The 21,315-nt window shown below is 43.0% G+C and overlaps 1 protein-coding gene across 3 annotated transcripts in view; it reads right to left on the reverse strand.

Annotated features, from left to right (window-relative positions):
* Window positions 1-2,214: 2,214 nt before the first annotated feature.
* KITLG (KIT ligand) overlaps window positions 2,215-21,315 on the reverse strand; it is an 81,647-nt gene continuing 62,546 nt past the window's right edge. For 2 of the 3 annotated variants that reach the window (XM_083573491.1, XM_083573493.1), the window contains 6 exons: window positions 20,922-21,084; window positions 19,531-19,620; window positions 10,295-10,404; window positions 10,134-10,210; window positions 8,909-8,993; window positions 2,215-6,780 (listed from right to left, as the gene is read on the reverse strand). In XM_083573491.1, the coding sequence (XP_083429617.1) occupies window positions 8,954-8,993; window positions 10,134-10,210; window positions 10,295-10,404; window positions 19,531-19,620; window positions 20,922-21,084 (480 nt within the window). In that variant the 3' untranslated portion in view covers window positions 2,215-6,780; window positions 8,909-8,953. The remainder of the gene's footprint in view (window positions 6,781-8,908; window positions 8,994-10,133; window positions 10,211-10,294; window positions 10,405-19,530; window positions 19,621-20,921; window positions 21,085-21,315) is intronic. The other variant, XM_083573492.1, reaches the window with a different exon arrangement.

Genomic DNA, 21,315 nt, shown 5'->3' on the forward strand with positions numbered 1-21,315 from the left:
GCGTTCCCAAGGGGTGCAGAGGGTGCCCTCCCAGGTGCGGGGTAGCCGCGCGTGAACCCACCGATCCTGCTTCCTTCCTCTCCCCTTCCTGCTCGCCTGCCTCCTTCCCGTCCTTTCCCCTGCCTGCCTGCCTCCTCCAGCTGGGAGCACGCGGCACACTGCCACCCTTGACTACTGTGCCTACTGCCAACTGTCAGGGGGAGGGGAGGAGCTGCTGTGCCAATGGCTCGCAGTAGGCATGGGAGTCCGAGTCACGGGTGGGGGGAGCACCAAATGTCACCCACACTCAGGAATGACACCTGGAGCGTTCCTCTGCCAGCAGTCAACACAATGCCTCTGAACAGAGTTTACCAGAAGTCTAAGGGGACTGGGAATCTATTGAACCCAAGCTCGCCTCACTGCCATCAGGGCTGATCACTGAACCAGCTCCAGGCTGCTGTCCTTCTGCCTTGGCTGCTGTGCTCAGAAGGGCTGCAGATTTGGCTCTGCCCCTTTGGAAAGTGTGACTCAATTGCAGCATCACTGTGGTTACAGGAAACCATGTTCCTCACCCACCACAGCATGACTTGTTATGCTCCATGTAACATCTAAAAAGATGTCACCCAGATGTTGCACTGCCTTCTTCCTCAGCAATGAATTCAAGGGCTGCGATGTGCGCTATGGAGAGAATCTGTTTTGGGTTTGGGTTTTTTGCGAGCCATGGAGTGAATCTGTTGAAGATGAAGTCTGATCTCCTGGTGACTAAGCATAGCATCTTGGCATTGTTTGACCATCTAGAGGTTCATGCAATTTTCACCTCTGAACAATTTGCTCCAAGCAAGGAAGAAGGGCAGCCCAGCTTCGTGCAGTGCTGCAAGGCATGGCATAGAAGCATCCAGTGTTCTGCACCCACTGAAGATTTCACCTGTCAGAGACAATGCCCAACAGTAGAGGTTTTTTTCTTTCTCTTTACCAGGTGCAATGGGCATCACCTCTGTTTGCTGTGAGGCACTGGCAAAAGCCAGGTCTCCCCCTCCTCTGCTAGTGATTGGTGGTGGTAGCTAGTAGCTCATTAACACTCCTACATGTGTTGCAGCTGAGTGCACAATTACTTATCACAACATACATATCTTCACAGGAGCTTCTCCCGTTTTCAAATTTCAGAGGGAGAATGCTGTAAAAAACAGCATCACTAGATGCTGTTAAACCAAATGTTAAAACCTAATCATCTTGCTTATATTCATGCACTAAGATCAAGCTTAAGCCTTTGCTAATAGGGTTTATCAAGTTTGGGCAAGTATCTAAGAAATTGAGTTCCACAGGTGTAGGACTGTCAAATTTGCTCTCTACAGGCTTCTTTTTTCCTCCAACATGGGCACACATAAGAAACTAATTCAACGCCAGCTGAACAGCTGGCCATCTGGCACAGCCCCTTTGGTGAGCATTATAGTAATCTAGCCACAAGCTCAATGGCTCCAGGGTCAAAATCCTAAGGCTGCTAGCTGTTTCACTAGAATATAGCCCCTCTAAGTCACAAGGTCTCATTTGCCACCAATGTTTCATGATTGTCTGGATTCAACTACAATTGAGTCACATGCATCCAGTCCTTAAAGGCATCGATTCCAAACATCTGGCAAAGTGCAGTACAGTGGTACCTCGGGTTACATACGCTTCAGGTTACATACGCTTCAGGTTACACACTCCACTAAGCCGGAAATAGTGCTTCAGGTTAAGAACTTTGCTTCAGGATAAGAACAGAAATCTGGCTCCGGCAGCGCGGCAGCAGCAGGAGGCCCCATTAGCTAAAGTGGTGCTTCAGGTTAAGAACAGTTTCAGGTTAAGTACAGACCTCCGGAACGAATTAAGTACTTAACCTGAGGTACCACTGTACAAACAAGAAATACATACATTGACTGTTGCAAAAGGTTTGACTAATAGCAAATGTGCTGATATTAGGAAACAGCTTTGGGACCATTAGGAAGAGGATTTCTTTAAAGATCTAGAGACCTTTCAAAGCTCATTAAGAATATAGCAGTAATAATACCATGAATTCCACAGATGATGGAAGGAATCAATTAGGGATGTGATATTGTGTTAGCACCCTGTGCAATTAAACATTATCAGTGTATATAATATTGCTGCTGGTGGAAAAGGGATGCCATATTTAAAAGTCTGCTGATCTTCCCCAGGAAGCCTCTCCTTATGGAGTGAATGAAAGGAAAGCACTCATTAAACCTCAGTGCATAAAATTCATTGTTTAGAACAATAAAGCATATGTATATAATTTCAGATTCAACCAATATAAAAAGGACAGGGGTATACATCTATTTTTAAGAGGACACATAAGATACACATTACATTTTATAAACTTGGTCAATTAACCTTCAGTCAGATTACAAATGCACATCAAAATATACATAATCTCAATCCATGACCGAGCCAGCAAAGGAATATATCTGTCCGATAAGAAGGAGCCTGAAGTTTCTGAGTTCCTAGGACTTAAATATATTTAATAATAATATATTTTTTTTACATGGCTTCTTTTAAAAATACAGGTGAATGAAATTACTAATGATACAGGGGAAACTATTATGTAATTCTCAAACTCTTATTCCAAATAGCTGAAACAATACAAACGTAGCTTTTTGATTTAACAATTAAATAGTGTGTAGTCTGGAGAGTCTAACCACATTCAAAAGAGAAAGGAACATAGCATGGCACATTTGTATTAAATATGGATCTAGAATGAGTTTGCAGTGAAATAAGTACCATTAAGTTATTCAAGTAAAATCTCTTGTAACATAGCATATTGAAATTTGCCCTATGTAGCTAGCTGCTTTCTGTTTCCACAGAAGCTATCCATGAATTCACTAGATGCACTTTCACAAGCTCCATAAGGGATAAAATGATGTTGGCTTAATTGATCTATTAATTTTCTTTTAAAAACAGCATTTTTATTCTTTTGGAGGAATATATGGTCGTACCTTGGATCCCAAATGCCCTGGAACTCAGACATTTTGGCTCCCGAACTCCACAAACCCGGAAGTGATTGTTTTGGTTTGCGGATGTTCTTTTGGAACCTGAACATCCAATGGGGTTTCCACAGCTTCTGATTGGCTGCAGGAATTTCCTGCAGCCAATCAGAAGCCACAATTTGGTTTTCAAACATTTTAGAAGTCAAAAGGACTTTCAGAACAGACTCGGTTCAACTTCCAAGGCACGACTATAAGGGCCCCTTGCTGAAAAACACGCCCTCCCCCCCAAAAAGAGCACTACATACACTACACATCTTGGATCTGGAGATAAGTCACTGGGGGAAAAACATGGGCAGTGTCACTGATTTGCACACGGTTGCACAGGAAGTAGGTCTTTGTTCAGCACAGACTTTGCACAAGCACACATCTTGAGACGTTGTGCAACAGAAGCACACCACTGGATTTCCCCATGGAAGGATCTTGTGCTGTTGTTAGGAGTAGCCCTTCTGTTTGTGGAAGGACATCACTTGATCCAACCCAAAGGATGTTTAAAAAGGTTTTTATCTGAATGATAATGGTGGCTCCTACCCTTATACTCAGTGATCAACAATCCAAAATAACTCATAAGCACAAAAGAAAACCCCGCTGGGGTTCTGCCCACACAAAAACTGATTCATATCCTCAGTCTACTGCTAACTATGCATTGAGAAGACAGAGGAAGTTCACCCATCCAGATTCTGAATTTAACTGAATTCTTAAATGGTATTGGGGTGATTAATCTGCATTAAATGATCTTCAGTATGTGCTAAGCCAGCTTCCCGCCTCTCTTGATTTCTTTTAAAGAGTGTTTGCCCCTTCTCCATGCTGTTGTGAATGATCCCTTGACGAAACACTTGGAGCTGCAACATCGCACACACAGTGATTGGCACTGTCAAATCTAAAACAGAGCTCTGTGACTCATGAAAGCTAGACAGCCATGCTCTACTTCCCATGAAGAACAGCTAACTCATTACTAAAAAAAAATCAGATAATGTGGCCGCTCTGAACTATTTGCCTTGTTGCCCAGAGTCCTGGCTGTGACCAGGCTGGATCCCAATTCTGGCACAAAGACACCAATTTTACCTTTCTGGTGGAGTCATGCCCTTAAACTCAATAGTAGCCACTTTGACAATTCCAGAATTCAAAATCTGGCCACAAAGCATTTTAATATCACAATAAAAGAGAAATGAGCTATGTCCACAACCAAATTTAAGTACTAAATAAACAAACTGGATTTGGATCCAAAGATTGCTCTTCCTCGGATGGAGATATCCATCCCATTACAGTTTTCAAAGATTAGGTTGCCAAATGGTAATCCTAAGTGGTAAAGTAGTCTCCAGATATTTCATCTTTGTGACATTCAACTGAGATGGCCCAAACCACTCAGTCAAACGTCTTAAGCATAAAGTGCCAAGGAAATGCTACTCACTGTCAAAATGATTATTCAGCTTTAGTTTTGATGGGATGGTATTCCACTTTGTGCTAATGGAGGTTATTTACATTCAAAGTGAGAACAATGATTGTTATGCAAGCATGGTAAGGCCAGTAGGATTATACTTGGAATTTTTCGTTGGCTCTGTAAATGCCTCTTGACCTTAAATTTGTCTCGTTCTGTTTTTTTGGGAAGGGAAAAAGAATGTGGCATTGTTATAAACCCTGCAGTATAAATGAATCTTTGCACAATATGTACTGCAGTTTCCAACAAGTATGCAACGTTACCTTTAAAGCCATTTTAATCAAGCAACAAATGGGTCCTTTGTTCCCTTCTGAAGAATTTTTTTTTTTAAAAAAAGCAGGTTTCGGATACTGCATCCACAACTGTGTTCCAGAACACTTACTGGAATGTGAAATGTTGTACATGTTTACGATGTGCATAGTGATTTACTGAGGCATGTTACTATTGACTGAAGCTCTAGTTTCTACCTTGTCGGGGCCTGCACTAGAGCTACATTCAAGCAGATCTTCGTATATCTTTAGGTTGCGCAGAGATTTTCATGATTTTCCGACTCTAAAGATGGACAGTCACAATTGTAGGCTCTGATCTAGCTATGGGCTATAGTCACAGATAGAAGCTGGTGGACCTGGGCATCATCAAGCCAGCTCAACAGATCAGCTCTGTCATTTGGACTGCAACATGCATCCCAAATATGCCTCATAGAACTGTAGAATTGGAAGGGACCCCAAGGGTCTTCTAGTCCAATGCCCTGCAATTAAGGAATCCTGCTCAAAGCCATCCATCCCTGGGTAGGCTCCAACCACCAACTTTCTGGTTAACAGCCAGACACACTGATCTCATCCTAATTACTACAAATGGTTTTAGTGGTACGGATGCTGTCATTTGGCTTTGATACCAGCCAAAAAAATAACAGGACAGAGATTTTAGGAATGCCAGATTTGTGTTATTTTTAAAACTATCCTAAATACATTCTATAGCTTTTCATATATTATTTCTAAGAGTCTGTGACATATATGAAAAATAAATAAATATGTGAAAGTCTTTTAAATAAAGTATCCCTTAAGCATAGGTAGTTTAATCACTGCATTGTAAATGAGCATTTTAACAATAGTTAAACTTTTAGTTTAACAATAGTTAAGATTATAGTTTAAGGTTATTATTGGATTAGTAGCCTGGAATGTAGAGCAACCCAGCTGTTTCACAGAATACAATATCCTGTGAATATCTCTTCCGGAAATAATAATAACTTAAGTAAATTCTATGTGGGCTCTGATTAACTTTTAGTGCCCTCTTTTAAATTTATGAATAGCAGGTTATTTTCAGTCTTGGATTTGTTGTCCACAGCTTTGTTACAAATAATACCAAGAGGCTGACAACTATTAAGAAAGTTTTCTCTTTTTTTATTTGAGCTGAACTAATATAATAATTGATGGAGAAGGCTAAGTGATGAAAAGTGTATTACTTTTAAAATTCATTTGCAAATATGAAATGGCATACAGTAAAAGCTAAACTAAACCTTAGTATCTTCGAGATGACATGATTTTTTTGCAAATGTCAAGAACAAAATTGCATGTTTATATGCATTTTAAATAGACTTCATGGCATTTTTTTTATTATTATTCCTGAAGCTGACTTCTTTTCTCTCTCTCTCCATTTTCTCACTGGAACATTAATAGGAGTCTCCCCGACATCAGGTAGCCAATGTTCCATTCTATTCCAATTGCCCCATTTTCATGATCCAGTGTTTACTTCTCCTTGATGGATATTAACAGCTTTGCCAAAGTGTATGTTTGCTTTCTGTGACATGGAATAAAATTTCACTTACAGCTCGACAGATATCCAATCTTATTTAATATGAACCCAGTTCCACCGATGAAAGAAAGCTAGCACATTAGTCCACTGCATAACCTTACTTGCAAGTCTTATGTACAGTGCTGAAGATTTGTATTCTCATTACTTTCTGCGTTTTTCTCCCATTCAGAGTCTCCTTTTGTACACAAAATGCAAATTTCCTGATGACTTTTGGAGTTGGATCCCATAAATCCAGAATTACTTGTTCATGCATTCGCGAAATTCCACTGCAAATTTGAAGATGCAAAGAAACAAATCTGTCTGAATATAAAAATACAGTCCATTTCAGTGCAGACTCTTCTTTGATGTTTAATTCAACGTTGGTTTCACAGTAGCACACTCTTTGTCCACAGCTCTATATTCTCAATATGGAGTCACGGGCAACAACAACAGATGCAGACTCAGTCTGTCACTCCAGAAGGAATACAAATATGCTTAAAGCTGCTTCATTTATGAAGCAAACATGGAACTGTTAGCTGCCTAGTAGAGAAGAGAGGGGGAAAAGAAAAACGCAATAGCTTTTGGGAGATGTTTTCTTGAAATTTGTTTAATTTCACAAATTAGCAAAAGGCACCTCCAAATCACAAAACCAAGCAAATTCCTCCTTGTGAAGCAGTTTCAGCATACATGCATTATGTCTGTAGCAGAAAGGACTTGCCCTCTCAGGGAAGGAAGTGATAGCATCTCGAGGTATCAGGGAAGAAGGAAAAGAAGAAGATATAGGAAAGAGAGGAAAGAAATGTTGGGCAAAGTGTGAAAATTTATGAAAGGAATGGGCACAGAAGAGGGTTGGAGGATAGGACCTTGGGATGAGAATATGGGCAACAATGAAAGTTAACTAGGGGTGTTTGTTCATCTATTACCTTTAACATGTCTATGTGTGCCATGCAGACATACGAGTTGAACTGTGCATTTGTAGTTATAAAAAGGTAAAGGTAAAGGGACCCCTGACCATTAGGTCCAGTCGTGGCCGACTCTGGGGTTGTGGTGCTCATCTCACTTTATTGGCCGAGGGAGCTGGTGTACAGCTTCTGGGTCATGTGGCCAGCATGAATAAGCCGCTTCTGGCAAACCAGAGCAGCGCACAGAAATGCCGTTTACCTTCCCGCCGCAGCGGTACCTATTTATCTACTTGTACTCTGACGTGCTTTCGAACTGCTAGGTTGGCAGGAGCAGGGACTGAGCAACGGGAGCTCACCCCGTCGTGGGGATTCGATCTGCCGACCTTCTGATCGGCAAGTCCTAGGCTCTGTGGTTTAACCCACAGCGCCACCCACGTCCCATATTTGTAGTTACACAGATGCAATATTCAATGAGCAGTGCTTTTTTTCTTTAAAAAAAAAAAGTGTTTAGGGGGTACTTTCATTTTCCTACTCATAGTGAAATACTGCCCCTCAATGAGGCCAAACTTAGATTCACAAAATGTTTAGGGGTATGCGTCCCCTGCGTCGCCCCAGAAAAAAAACTCTGTACACAATAGTGTGTACAGCTCTGTACACAATAGTGTGCTCTTTCACATCATAAACACATGTATGTGTGTAAAGACAGTTTGTACCTGTGTTCAGTGTAAAGTGGAAACAAGTCATGTGTTAGTGTATGCATGTATGGGAGGGGGCGGAGAAGAGGGGAAATGTTATGGTGTTTGCCAGCAAAAACCTTGACTACAAACCTCATTTTATGTACATTCTAAATCTTTAACTTAAGCTCAGTTCACATCTGAAACATTGGCCAACTTAGCTTAGTCTTGTCAAAACAGTCAACCCCTAGATGCACTTGACAATCAAGTTATACCAGTCAAGGAGGTGAGATTGTCTTCAGGAAAGCAGCAGTGAAGGGAGGTTTAAGCCTCCCTGGCTGTGATATTGGTGAATATCACCCCCTCCCTGCCCTGGATTAGGTGCAAATTGTAAAGCTGCTATAGGTCGAGGGCTGGATATTTTTCCCCCATATATGGCTGCAATACGAAATGAATGCTATGATGGAAACTGGAAACTCAGTGAAGGCCCTTATCAACCCACTATATGGATAGACCATAGAATGCCATATTTCAAAGTAGTTGTTTGTACCACAGCAACTACTTTGCAGGTAAATATCCTTTAATACTTTGAAATGCTAATGCAGAGTTTCACAGGAACACATGAAATTGCTGTATACTGAGTCAGGACCATTGGTCCAGCTAGCTCAGTATTGTCAACACTGACCGGTGGTGACTATCCAGTATCTCAAGCAGGGAATATTCCCAATCCTATATGTAGATGCTGGATATTGCAACCGTCTGCATGGAAAGCAGATGGGAGTTCCCGGGAGTGCCAGTACTAGATGAAGTTCTAGCCCCAGAAGGGCACAAGTTGTGTTTTTAGATACTAGAGCTCAGAGGTCTCATTGAATAGCCTACCATCTCTTGAATACCTCTCTAAAGGGAAGCAAAGGGGCTTACTTTCAAAGGCTGTGACTCTACTGTTACTGAAGCAGTACTTTTTAAATTAACAGCCTCTTAGCTTCAAGTTTTATAAAATAATCCTTAGGGAAATAGTTACTACACATTTCAACAGGCTAATCATTAGAAAAGGTTTGTGGGCAATTCAAAATTGTCTTTTCCAGAACTTACCAAGACATGAAACAGTAACAGTGTATATATATAAAAAAGCAACAGCTACACCTGTAGAAGTATTTTCTCTTTTTGCTGCAGCATACTGAAAGGCAAACAAAAACCAAAATGCATTTATCATATGGGCAGCAGAGAGGATCAATTTTAACACAATTTTAAAGATCCCTGCTCAAGATTAAAGAGCATCCATTTGTAGAGAAAGGTCATAGGTGGGTTTCAGACTTATTGTAAAGCATAATTGGATGAAAATTATGATTTTTTTATTCTTAAGACTCCTCTGAGTTTCTTGTGGGTAAGACCCAGTTATTCAATGGGCCTTATTTCTGAGTAGGCATACAAAGAACTGTGTTGGAAGCTGGTGAAAGAACTGCAGTAAACCTGACATCTGCATGGGAAGAAAACTTTCTTCTGACTTTTCAGCTGTTTGTTTTACGTTCTGACAGCACCATCCTTTTGCATATCTACTCAGAAAACAAGTCGCCCTATGTTACCCTGAGCAAGTTAGCTTTGGACTGGAGGCTTAATGGAACATAGTATATGAGACATGACCCAAAGTTTTCCCTCAGATGTATTTCATGTTCAGGCCTCACCTTCTTCCTATCCCTGAAGCAGCACTGCACAGAATCAAATCCCCTTGATTACCAGCTGCTAAACAGGAGGAAGAAGAGTTTGGATTTGATATCCCACTTTACTACCCTAAGGAATCTCAAAGCGGCTAACAATCTCCTTTCCCTTCCTCCCCCACAACAAACACTCTGTGAGGTGAGTGAGGCTGAGAGACTTCAGAGAAGTGTGACTAGCCCAAGGTCACACAGCAGCTGCATGTGGAGAAGCGGGGAATCGAACCCGGTTCACCAGATTACGAGTCCACCACTCTTAACCACTACACCACACCCATCCTGCATAGTGCCAGTCACTACTTCTCTGTGAGTGGCTTCCCTCACATACATGAAGCCACCTGCAAAGGGGTAGCTTCCCATGGGATCAGATTATTTAGTTTACCAGCAGGAGGATTTCATCCTACGTGGTGCTATTTGCAAAGGAACAGCACACCTTAGGAATGAACCAACATGCTCTAGTCAGCACCGCCACCTACCCCCACCAGCTCCTGTTTGTTAAAATAGGGTTTTAAAAAAATCCTTATGCCCCTTCCATTCCATCCCCCAGAGCAGCACAAAGCAGATTGGTCTGATCCAGGAGCCATGGAATTATTATTTTTTAATACCTTATTTCGTTATCCTCTTGGCAGATGTTTGATTCTGTATTCTGGTCACTTTCTGAAAAGTGTTTGCGGGTTGTTTTCTATAGAAAAACAGTGGTATATAAGTATTTTTACGTGTCAGCAAATGTATAAAGTAAGCCAGCGTTCTATTTGGCATATCTCACCTTCCAGCACAGAGCTCCCAAAAGAAAGCCAATAAGAAGAGCCACCAGCCCTGTTAGTGCTATGCTGATTCCATGCATGCTGGCGCTGTTGAGGAAACCCAACTCTGCGTCTGTAATTGAAAACATTTCCAGTTAGTTTAGGCAGATTTCTTTCTTTTTAATCTCCGGGGTAACATTGTTCATAAAAGGTAGTTAGGTATCACCTCTGCAGACCATACATCGCAAGTTATACCTTGAGAGATTTGTTTGTCATTAGGAAGCATTTGGCTCCCTGAAATTCACAGCTTTATTTGCACTCCCTCCGGAAAGGCAAACATTCTGGCAACTGTATAATCACAATTTTACCATCTGCGGAGCAACATTTACCAAGCTATTTTCTTCCTCTCTCTTTGCAGCAAAAGATCTCCTCTCCCCATTCACCTCCCAAGGCCGCTTAGCAGAACAGAACAGACTTTTCAGCAGGAAGATACTAGGAGTAAATTTCATATATGGGCTCACAAGGGACTGAGCACTATAAACTTAAATACTCTACCACCCTGGAAGTATTTCCCCCCACTTCTCTGGAGTAATAATAGCAATGCTTGGAAATGAGCAATGCTGTTGACCACTGGATGATGCTGACCACATATTTCCAATTTACAGGTTATGATTTTAATTAGCAGCCTGGAAGTAGCTCTGTTATATGCAACAGAGCAGAGGGGTGGGGGTGGACAAAAAATGAATAAAATAATAATAATAATAACTAAACCAATGAAAAATGAATATTGGTCCCTATTCTTTGCAAGCAGCCTTTGCTTGTTAAAAAAAAATCCTTTCATACCAAATGGAAACAATTCATTTTTTAAAAATACTGCAGCTTTGAGTAAATATATTTGATTGAGCAACCTACAAGGCGTGTTTATACGTGTTTCTCACACACTGTTGCGTTGTTTTACAGTTCAGAAGGATGCTAGTGGCATATGTGTGTGGTGCTGTGTTATGTGACACATAACTGGGCAGGCTGATACCATAAGTGTGTGGTATCATTTGGCCCAGAGTACTTAAGTCTGTGGTTTTATCCCTCCAACCTATATCAAGATTGCGTCCAAGCCTCCATTTCATGATCATGACAGCCACGATATGGCACGTTCCCACAATCTTGGCTAGGCTGCAAATCCACTGGCTGTCTTTTGAACTACAGGGGAGGAGACATGAGGGCTACCTACTGTTTAAACCAGGGGTGGGAAACCTGGTGCCCTCCAGACTTCACTTCCCATAATCCCTGGCAACTGGCTATTCTAGATGGAGCTGATGGGAGTTGGAGTCCAACAACATATGAAAGTTCCCTATTGGGGCAATCGTAGTCTTGGATGGAGGGGAGGTTGTAGTCTCTTTGCCTGCCCCTCCAAATACTGGGGTATCCCGTTAAAGGGATCTGGGGGAGGGAGTTGCCTGTGGGGTTCACCCTATTTGATGTAAGTATTAGAAACCCCTGCACAGACTGACTGATAGTATCACTTTCAGCAGGTAGGCTGGAATAATTTGATTGCCCCATGCCCAAGCCAAACCTCTTTCATCTGTATTCAATAAAGTTGTGGCCTGTTTTGATCCAAACCAGTCTCAGTTGCCTTTTACTTCCTTGCGGGGTGGGGGACTGGGGGGGCATGACGCCTGGGCCTGCAACATCTAGAGCAGGGGCAGGCAACCTAAGGCCCGGGGGCCAGATGCGGCCCAATTGCCTTCTCAATGGGCCCATGGACGGTCTAGGAATCAGCATGTTTTAACATGAGTAGAATGCATCCTTTTATCTAAAATGCATCTCTGGGTTATTTGTGGGGCATAGGAATTCATTCATTTTTTTTCTCCAAAATATACTCCGGCCCACCACATGGTCTGAGGGACGGTGGACTGACCCACAGCTGAAAAAGGTTGCTGACCCCTGATCTAGAGGTTACCCATCCTTGCTATCAATCAGGGTGTCCCAAACTTGGGTATCTAGCTGTTTTTGGACAACAGTCCCCATCGTCCCTGACCACTGGCCCGGCTAGTTTAGGATGATGGGTGTTGTTGTCCAAAAAATATCTGGAGACCCAAAATATCTAATTTCCCAAAATATTTGGGAAACGCTGATCTAAACCAAACCTGTCTATTCCTGTCACAGTGCAGGTGAAAAAAAAACTATTGTTGCATGTTTTAGTTTCGATCGTTTTTCCTGCAGACAAGCAGCTAAAAACTCAACTCTCAACAAAATCAAATTAAGCACACTATGGAATGGGATAAGCAGCAGCTAAGAAGTGCCGGTGTGATGTGGTGCCAGATATACTCGCCATTCCGATTCCTTCCTGTAGACTTTCTATTCATTAGGAACCACTTCTTCTGCCGATGAGATTTTATTTTCCCACTTCAATTCTACCACAAAAATCCTGCCCACTCAAGTTCAAACCACATCTCAAGCCTCAGTGCAAACAGGGACTGACAATTTACAGTTCAAAAAGCTGTCTTGGATTCTAAACCTTGTTTCTAATCAAATCTCTAGCCAACATTGTTTGAACTTTGCTTAGCCCCCGCAGGTGTGCCAACTCTAAAAGGAAATTTTAGTCAAGCAGAACAGATACTTCATGGTTGCATAATGGGAAGGTGGTTATTTTACACCATGCACGCTAACCATAGTAGATAAAAGGTGAAACTCTGAAAAAAAAACCTTAGTAGAAACTTAGGAAGCTGCCCTTTCCAGACTCGTGTCCCTGCCTGGGGCATCTAGGTCAGTGTTGTTTGTGCTGACTGACAGTGGTTTTCCAGGTGACTTGGAAAAAAGCCAGGATACTCCCCATCCATCTGCCCTGTGACTCCAATCAGGCTGGGCCAACCTGCTTCAGCCTGGATCTGGACCCAAATTAGTTCAGTGAAGGGACTAATGTTTAATTGGATTTTAAAAAAAACAAAAGCAAAAAGCAAAACCTTAATTAAGCATCCAGCTAGGATGGGGGCGGTGATAGGAGATTTTGCATCTTTCAGAGCAGGTGCAATCTGTCAAAGTACCAGAGTAATGGACTTTCCCTCCTTGCTCTGCCAAGTGATTGAAGTGCTTTCAAGCTTGTCTGTTGCAGATTTGCACAGAGTAGGGGGGGCTTACCTGTCTCCACCTGCCCTCCAAGATGCTGATAGACTTAAACTCTAATCAGCTTCAGCCAGAATGACCATTGGCCAGGGATGATGGATAGTGCAACTACATTGGGGAAGAAGTGGCACCGGTTTGCCACCCCTCACATAGAGGGAGTCAGAGGATGAAGAAGGTTCTTTTCTTTTCTTTGATGGGGTTGAAAGGTAAAGAATTATATAGCTGCTGGCTTCAGACCTTTGGTTCAGGGTGTTTTACAAGGTGAACCTCTGCAGTCAGCAGTAGGCAACAATGGAGCAAGCAATGGCTCTTACTCCCAGGAAAGCATGAAGAAGATTATGGTCCTGTTATTCTATCTACAGCTGCCCTATGCATATAATGGATCAACCTTCCTGCATTTTTGGATTCTATTTGGAGGCATGGACTCTCCATAGGGAGTGATCAATGATCCTGTATCACTTTATTTTATGTTTTCTTACAAAGAATTTTATTTGCCATTTTGCTGCCCATTTATCTAAGTTTGGAGCCCTCTGCAATTGACTTGGGCTTCCACTCTCCTGAATATGTTGGTTGTTGTTGTTGTTTAGTTGTTTAGTCATGTCCGACTCTTCGTGACCCCATGGACCAGAGAACGCCAGGCACTCCTGTCTTCCACTGCCTCCCGCAGTTTGGTCAAACTCATGCTGGTAGCTTCAAGAACACTGTCCAACCATCTTGTCCTCTGTCATCCCCTTCCCCTTGTGCCCTCAATCTTTCCCAACATCAGGGTCTTTTCCAGGGAGTCTTCTCTTCTCATGAGGTAGCCAAAGTATTGGAGCCTCAGCTTCAGGATCTGTCCTTCCAGTGAGCACTCAGGGCTGATTTCCTTCAGAATGGAGAGGTTTGATCTTCTTGCAGTCCATGGGACTCTCAAGAGACTCCTCCAACACCACAATTCAAAAGTATCAATTCTTCGGCGATCAGCCTTCTTTATGGTGAATATGTTGGTATCATCTGCAAATCTGGCTTCCTCACTGCTTATCCCAGAATCTGGATAATTTGTGAATAAATTAAATAGCAATAGTCCCAATACAAATACTTGGGAAACTTCACTGCTTAGTCTTCTTCACTGTGAACATTGTTTGCTTGCTCCTACTCTCTGTTTCCACTTGCACAATCAGTTACCAATCCACAAGAGGCTATGTCCTCTTATTCCATGCTGTGTTTACTCTGGTGAAAGCATTTGGTCAAAAGCTGGATCCATCCAATCTACATTCTTGTTGATACTCTCAATGTACCCTAAATGAGGCATGCCTTCCCTTTGCAGAAACCATAGGGATACTACCTTGGAAAGATTTGTTATTCTATATAACTGAAGGGTTAAAAAATGCTTTCCCTGCTCTTACCAGGAAGTGAAGTCAATGGACATTTTGCTTCCTTGATCTCCCTTGAATTCTTTAAAACAAAAACAAAAACAAAAACCTGGCATTGTATTGCTTACCATCCAGTCCTTGGAAAGCTAATTGATTAGTGGCAAGTTGCATTTTGTTTTTGAGTTCGTTAAGCAATCTCTGGTGTAAGTCATCTAGATTTCGTGAATTTTTCACTTTAAATCTGTCAATAAGCACTCAAGCTCATCTGGTCATCGCTATATGACTCAGCTCTACAGATGCACCCCCGCCCCTCACCCAATGTAGTTCAGTTCTGAGTCTGTCCAACAGTTTTTTAAGTGTAAGGTAAAGGTAAAGGGACCCCTGACCATTAGGTCCAGTCATGGCCGACTCTGGGGTTGCGGTGCTCATCTCGCTTTATTGGCCGAGGGAGCCGGCGTACAGCTTCTGGGTCATGTGGCCAGCATGACTAAGCCGCTTCTGGCGAACCAGAGCAGCACACGGAAACGCCGTTTACCTTCCCGCTGAAGTGGTACCTATTTATCTACTTGCACTTTGACATGCTTTCGAACTGCTAGGTGGGCAGGAGCAGGGACCGAGCAACGGGAGCTCACCCCATCACGGGGATTCGAACTGCCACCCTTCTGATCGGCAAGTCCTAGGCTCTGTGGTTTAACCCACAGCACCACCCGCATCCCTTTTTAAGTGTAGGTGGTTGCAATGAATTTGTTTGCCTTCTCTTGTAGTAATCCTTTCACATCTTTGCTTCCTGGCAGCCTGAGTGCTAGCTTCTTGCTTGTGATTTTCCCTTTTTAAAAAAATACACCTCCATCAAGCACATCACCCCATTTTAATGGTTGTGCTGATCTGGTTGTTGTTGTTTTCCTTCCCTCAAACACTGCTGCTGAAGCTGTAAACTGAAGTAGAAGACTAGTTCTGAGAAGAGGTAGGAGAAAGAGGGACTCACCTGTCTCCCCCTCTAGAAACTGCCTCCAAAGGTAGACAGTTAAGAAGTTGCTCCTCTGCTCTCCCCATGCCAGTCTTCTGCTTCAGTTTACAGCCTCCACTGCTGCATTTTGTAAAACACACACACACACACTCACACACTAGGGTAGGGCACAAACTTGCACACATATATAGCTTGGGTTTTAATCAGCAAAGGCGCTGTGGCTCTTAATATTTCTATTGTAACATCGTCAAGCTTCAAGAATGCAGCAACTCCCATCTGGTGCCAGGCAAGGTGAATAGAGTTGGAAAACAGACACAATGAACCACATACTAATCCTGCTGCCAGCTTTGTCACCCATGGATTTGCTCCAGATTAATTAAGACAAGATTTTAATCTATGTTACTTCAATGCTTTTCACACCTGCACATTTAGTCATATAATTAAAAATAATTGGGCAGAGGAACAAATATGCAGAACCGATCCACTCTGCTTTAAATTGCAAATGTATTCATTCTTAGGGAACTTACTGACTGAATGCCATGGGTTTTTTTGGTATTGCTTTTAAATGTTTGATTAATTGGGGACATCAGAGACTGAAAACATGGAGCCACAGAGATCAGAAGGGTGGTTTCTGAAAGGATACGTGCCAAGCTTCAGCCAAATGGCAGAGGGTGGTGCTTTGCTTCAGCAGAGAGTCGAGCTCTCTGTGAAATGCAGTCACTGATACAGAGGCCAGTCGGAGAATAATACAAATAAATACAAAATGAAGAATGTGAAACTGGGTAGCTCCACATATTGCATTAAAAAAGATCCAAAAACAGCTTCTCTGCCTTTCTCTCCATGCAAAAACCTTGCTGGAGAAGCACCACAACACATCACATCACTCTCTGGGGCACCTGTGAGAAATGACTATTAGCCACTGTATGGGATCTCGAGGAGATAGTGATCTGACATGGTCCACCCTTCCGTCTCTGGTCTCTTCATAATTCTCCTATCTGTATTTTATTACTTTCAATATCCCTTGTGAAAAGGCCTTGGATGTACTGATGACACTGGTGAGCAAAGCCTTTGATGTATAGCCTGGCATTTTTGTCTTTTGATGTAGAGTAGCTCTGGTTGAGCCTGTATCGTCCTAATATAGGGTCAGCAAACTTTTTTCAGTAGAGGGCCAGTCCACTGTCCCTCAGACCTTGTGGGGGGCCAGACTATATTTTGGGGACAAAAGAAGAAGAACCAATTCTTATGCCCCACAAATAACCCAGAGATGCATTTTTTTAAAAAAAACACACATTCTACTCATGTAAAAACACCAGGCAGGCCCCACAAATAACCCAGAGATGTATTTTAAATAAAAGGACACATTCTACTCATGTAAAAACATGCTGATTCCCGGACCACCCGCGGGCCGGATTTAGAAGTCTATTGGGCCAGAACTGGCCCCCCGGCCTTAGTTTGCCTACCCATGTCCTAATAGGACACAGGTCTATAAAATACCTGGCTATGGAGCATGCCAAGCAGAAGCTCAGCAGAGTCTATCGGTCATAGAGCTGTGCACCAAGACTATCTGGGGGGACACTTTCCCACTCCTTCCAGGCTTCTCAGTGGCAGATTGAGGTGCTGCTTGGTAATGTATATTTTGCTTGCTATATGTAATAAAATCTGTAATCTTCTTACCCAGTTGTGTTTGTATTGCTTCTGAATCTAATCATTAAAAGAACCATCTTGCATTTAGCAAAACAGCCACAATACCCCCACAGATGGAGACAGCAATACTTCTGAATACGAAGTTGCTGGAATCTACAGGTGAGGAGAGTACTCTTTTGCTCAAATCCTGCTTGCTGGTTTCCCACAGGCCTCTGGTTGCCACGGGATGCTGGACTAGATGGACCATTGACCTGATCCATCACGACAAGTTGTAGTGAGGAGTTAGCAGCCCCCAACAGTTCCTGTTTAGCTGATTGCAGCCTCTGGGAGCTTGTGGCCAGGACTTGTAAACAGGGGTGTTTGCAAAGGTGTTTTGAGGGAAAGGCCCAGAATGCGGTCTCGTGGTGTGCGTAGGACCAAGAGACAGTGACCTGCAGCATCCTTGCTGTATTTGTCTTCCTGCCTGAGAATGTGCACTACTCTACCTGCAGCAAGTGCAGGTAGCCTTGCTGGAAGAGAAGGTGTAGAAACTTGAGGCCCACCTATAACCACACTTCAAGCTACTGGGCAAGGTGAGGAATTTCTCGATAGAGCTGAGTGGACAGTCCTGGAAGAACAATGCAGGTGGGGTGCCCCCAGGGAGGAGGAAAATTTCCTATTGTGGGAGACAAACCCCTGGAGTTATATCTCCCCCCTACACACACATGGATAACCTCCAAGTGCCCTCACACACCTGCCTTTTTGCTGCACATTTTAACAAGGTAAACCCCTGACTTGGATTCTGAAGGATAACCAGCTTGGCTTACCATCACAGCCAGATGGCTAAGCAGAATAGTAGCTTGTCCTTCTTTGGTTGTCCACTATGGAACTATGCTCTGGCTCTTGAGACAAACTTCACGTGGCAACTTCATGTGGCAATTTTGAGTCATCATGATATTAGATGTTAATGTGTATTTCCAGCCCCTAACAAGGTTCCTGGAAGCCTGAAACAGGACCTTGTGTAGCCATGTACGGGACTTATCATATACTACTGAAACCTTCCAACAATGTAATATAGTGCTAAGAGAGAGGTAGCTCACAACCATAGCATACATTTAAAGCTCAAGGCTTCCTCCAAAGAGTCCCAGGAACTGTAGTTTATTTAGGGTGTTGGGAATCGTAGCTCTGTGAGGAGTAAACTACAAGTCCCAGAATTCTTAGCGAAAAGCCATGTGCTTTAAATGTATGGTATGAACACGGCCAAGTTCTCTTGAACTTGACTGGGAAGCAGATTCCACAGTTGTGGTGTTAATAATACCAGCCAATCATTGCAATATGGACTCCATCCTGCAACTCCTAATTAGCGCCATTATATAACTTATACAGTGGTACCTTGGGTTACATACGCTTCAGGTTACAGACTCCACTAACCCAGAAATAGTACCTTGGCTCAAGAACTTTGATTCAGGATGAGAACAGAAATCGCGCTGCAGTGGCACAGCAGCAGCGGGAGGCCCCATTAACTAAAGTGGTGCTTCAGGTTAAGAACAGTTTCAGGTTAAGAATGGACGTCCAGAACGAATTAAGTTCTTAACCTGAGGTACCACTGTACCAGCTGTGGGGAACCTTTGTTCCTCCAGATGCTTTTGAAGTAGTACAACTCTCAGCCCCATCAAGCATTGCCAAAGGTCAGTGTTGATGGGAGTTGTAGTTTGGCAATATCTGGATGGACAAACGTTCCCCACACCTGCCTTATAGCAACAAATAAAAAACAAACCCATGTGTTCTTTCTCACTATGTTGCTGCCTCCACCTTAGAAGTGATGTCAATTCTAAGTGTTATTACTACTTACTAACACTTATAACTGCACAATGTGCTTGCAATAAACTGTATTCCTTTGCAAGCTCAAATGCTGATTTATTTATTTTGTTGATATTCCACCTGTCCTCCAAGGAACTCATAGTTTTCCTCCTCCCCATGTTAATCTCACAATAACCCCTGATAGGCTGAGACCAAGTTCACTGAGTGAGTTTCATGTTTCAGTGTGGATTTGAACCCCTGTCTTCCAGGTCCTAAGTCCAGCACTCTAACCACTACGCCACATTAGATACTGACAACACACACCCATTCCCTGCACAATACAGTTGGTTCCCCCTGTAGAAATCAAAGGCAAATGGGTACAATGGTTTATACTTACGCTCGCTGCTATCGCCACTGCTGTCATTCTTAAGAGAGCTGGCAGCAACAGGATGTAACAAAATGGGCTCTGTGACACTGTTGCCGGCATCTAAGACAAACAGAGTGGATTGGTGGTCTATATTTTGGAAAACTGCAGATTATTTTGCCTGTATTGTAGCATTTAACCAAGTCAACGGAACTGTTTGCAAATAATATTGACCAATAGCAACAATGCAAACAAACAAACAAAAAGGTTAACAGTGACCCCCCCAAAAAATCTGTTTTTTAAAACTACTCAGCTGTACCTCAGCTCGAACATCAGAGCCGTCTTTTCTATTGGGCTTACTGGTGCATTGAACCAGGGCGCTGGCCTTTCAGGGGCACCCCAGTGAGTGGGGGAGCTGCGCAACTTTGTCAGCAGCCTTCCCTTTCCCCGCATGCCCACCAGCTGTGCCCTGTCAACCATATGGCTGGCGGGCATGCAGCTTCCTTCCCAAGCCTCCGCAGGAGGAGAGTGATCCCTGCAGAGGCTTGGGAAAAGGTCGACAACTCTGGGAAAGGGGGGGCGGCGCCAGAGGGATCTTTGAACCACGGCGCTGGATATGCTTAAGACGGCCCTGTCGAACTCCCTCATAATAACCCCAGAATATGCTTGCAACCATTTTAAGAGATAGTCACCAGAAGGCCTACTGATGTGGATCAGCCCCAGTATATTGGAGGGAGGTGGAGAAAAACAGGGGGATTCAACCCTTTGTCCTCTCTGCAGTCCCAATCCAACTTCCCCCAACACCTTTTAGCCCATTCACATAGGGAAGAAACCTTCCATTAACATCAAATGATTGTCACATTCAGCAGCTGATTGTCACTACTAGTAAGATCTATGTCCATATATAATCAGCTGCAGCTTTATATAACTATATGTGCCATATTATACAGAATTAGCACAGTCTTGCTAACAGTGCAGTCCTGAAGTTGGCATGCGGGGCAATCCACAGGTAGTTTAGCTGTCCAACCAAAGCCCTACTGCAGGGTGAAAGTGAGTTTGGAGGAAACTCATATGGTTCTCTGTCCATTTTGCAACTCCCAGCAACAACCTAGATTGATGGGATGGAAAGAAAAGTCACAGGTGGTTTGGGATACATTGGAACCAAACTGCTTCCTAGTCCTCTACAACATGCCCATGGACCTCAGAGCTCAGAAAGCAGCTGGGCCAGGGCATCAAATGTTTCCAAGGTGGCAGAACAGGGAAATTTGATATTGGACCTCCTTCTCCAAAATCTGAGACATCTCTTCAGTGTCAGAGTGGAAGATTAGATATTTCCTCCGGCCCCTGAGATAGCTTCCCGGGGACCATAGATGATCAGAGTTTGTGTCATTTGAGGACACATCCAGATAAAAATGAAGTCTTACCATTTGGGGAGGGCTCTGTTGCCGAAAGCAGAACACAGTCGCTCTGTTCTGGTGCTTTTGCAATGCTTTTGTAGACATCAATAGTGCTATTAAAGTGCTTAAAGAACTCTTCTGGAAAGAATTTACCTTCTTCATAAAGATGGTCATTATATTTTCTAAAGTTCTAAGGGGAGAAAAATAACAAAATCCATTTGTAAAGGAAGCACAAATAAGCTGAGCTACCACAGCGTGAAATGGTATGGATCATGAATAGATGGAAATGTGTTTAACAGGTGGTACAAACTGGGAGGTCAAAACTGTAAATTATAAAGGTCAAATTCAGTTGGACACATTTTCCTTGATGCCAAAGCTCTGTTCCCTGGATTGCAATTGATTTCTTTCTTACTGCAAAACT

Source organism: Podarcis filfolensis (genome assembly GCF_964270895.1).
Source record: "Podarcis filfolensis genome assembly, chromosome: 10".
NCBI lineage: Eukaryota > Metazoa > Chordata > Lepidosauria > Squamata > Lacertidae > Podarcis > Podarcis filfolensis.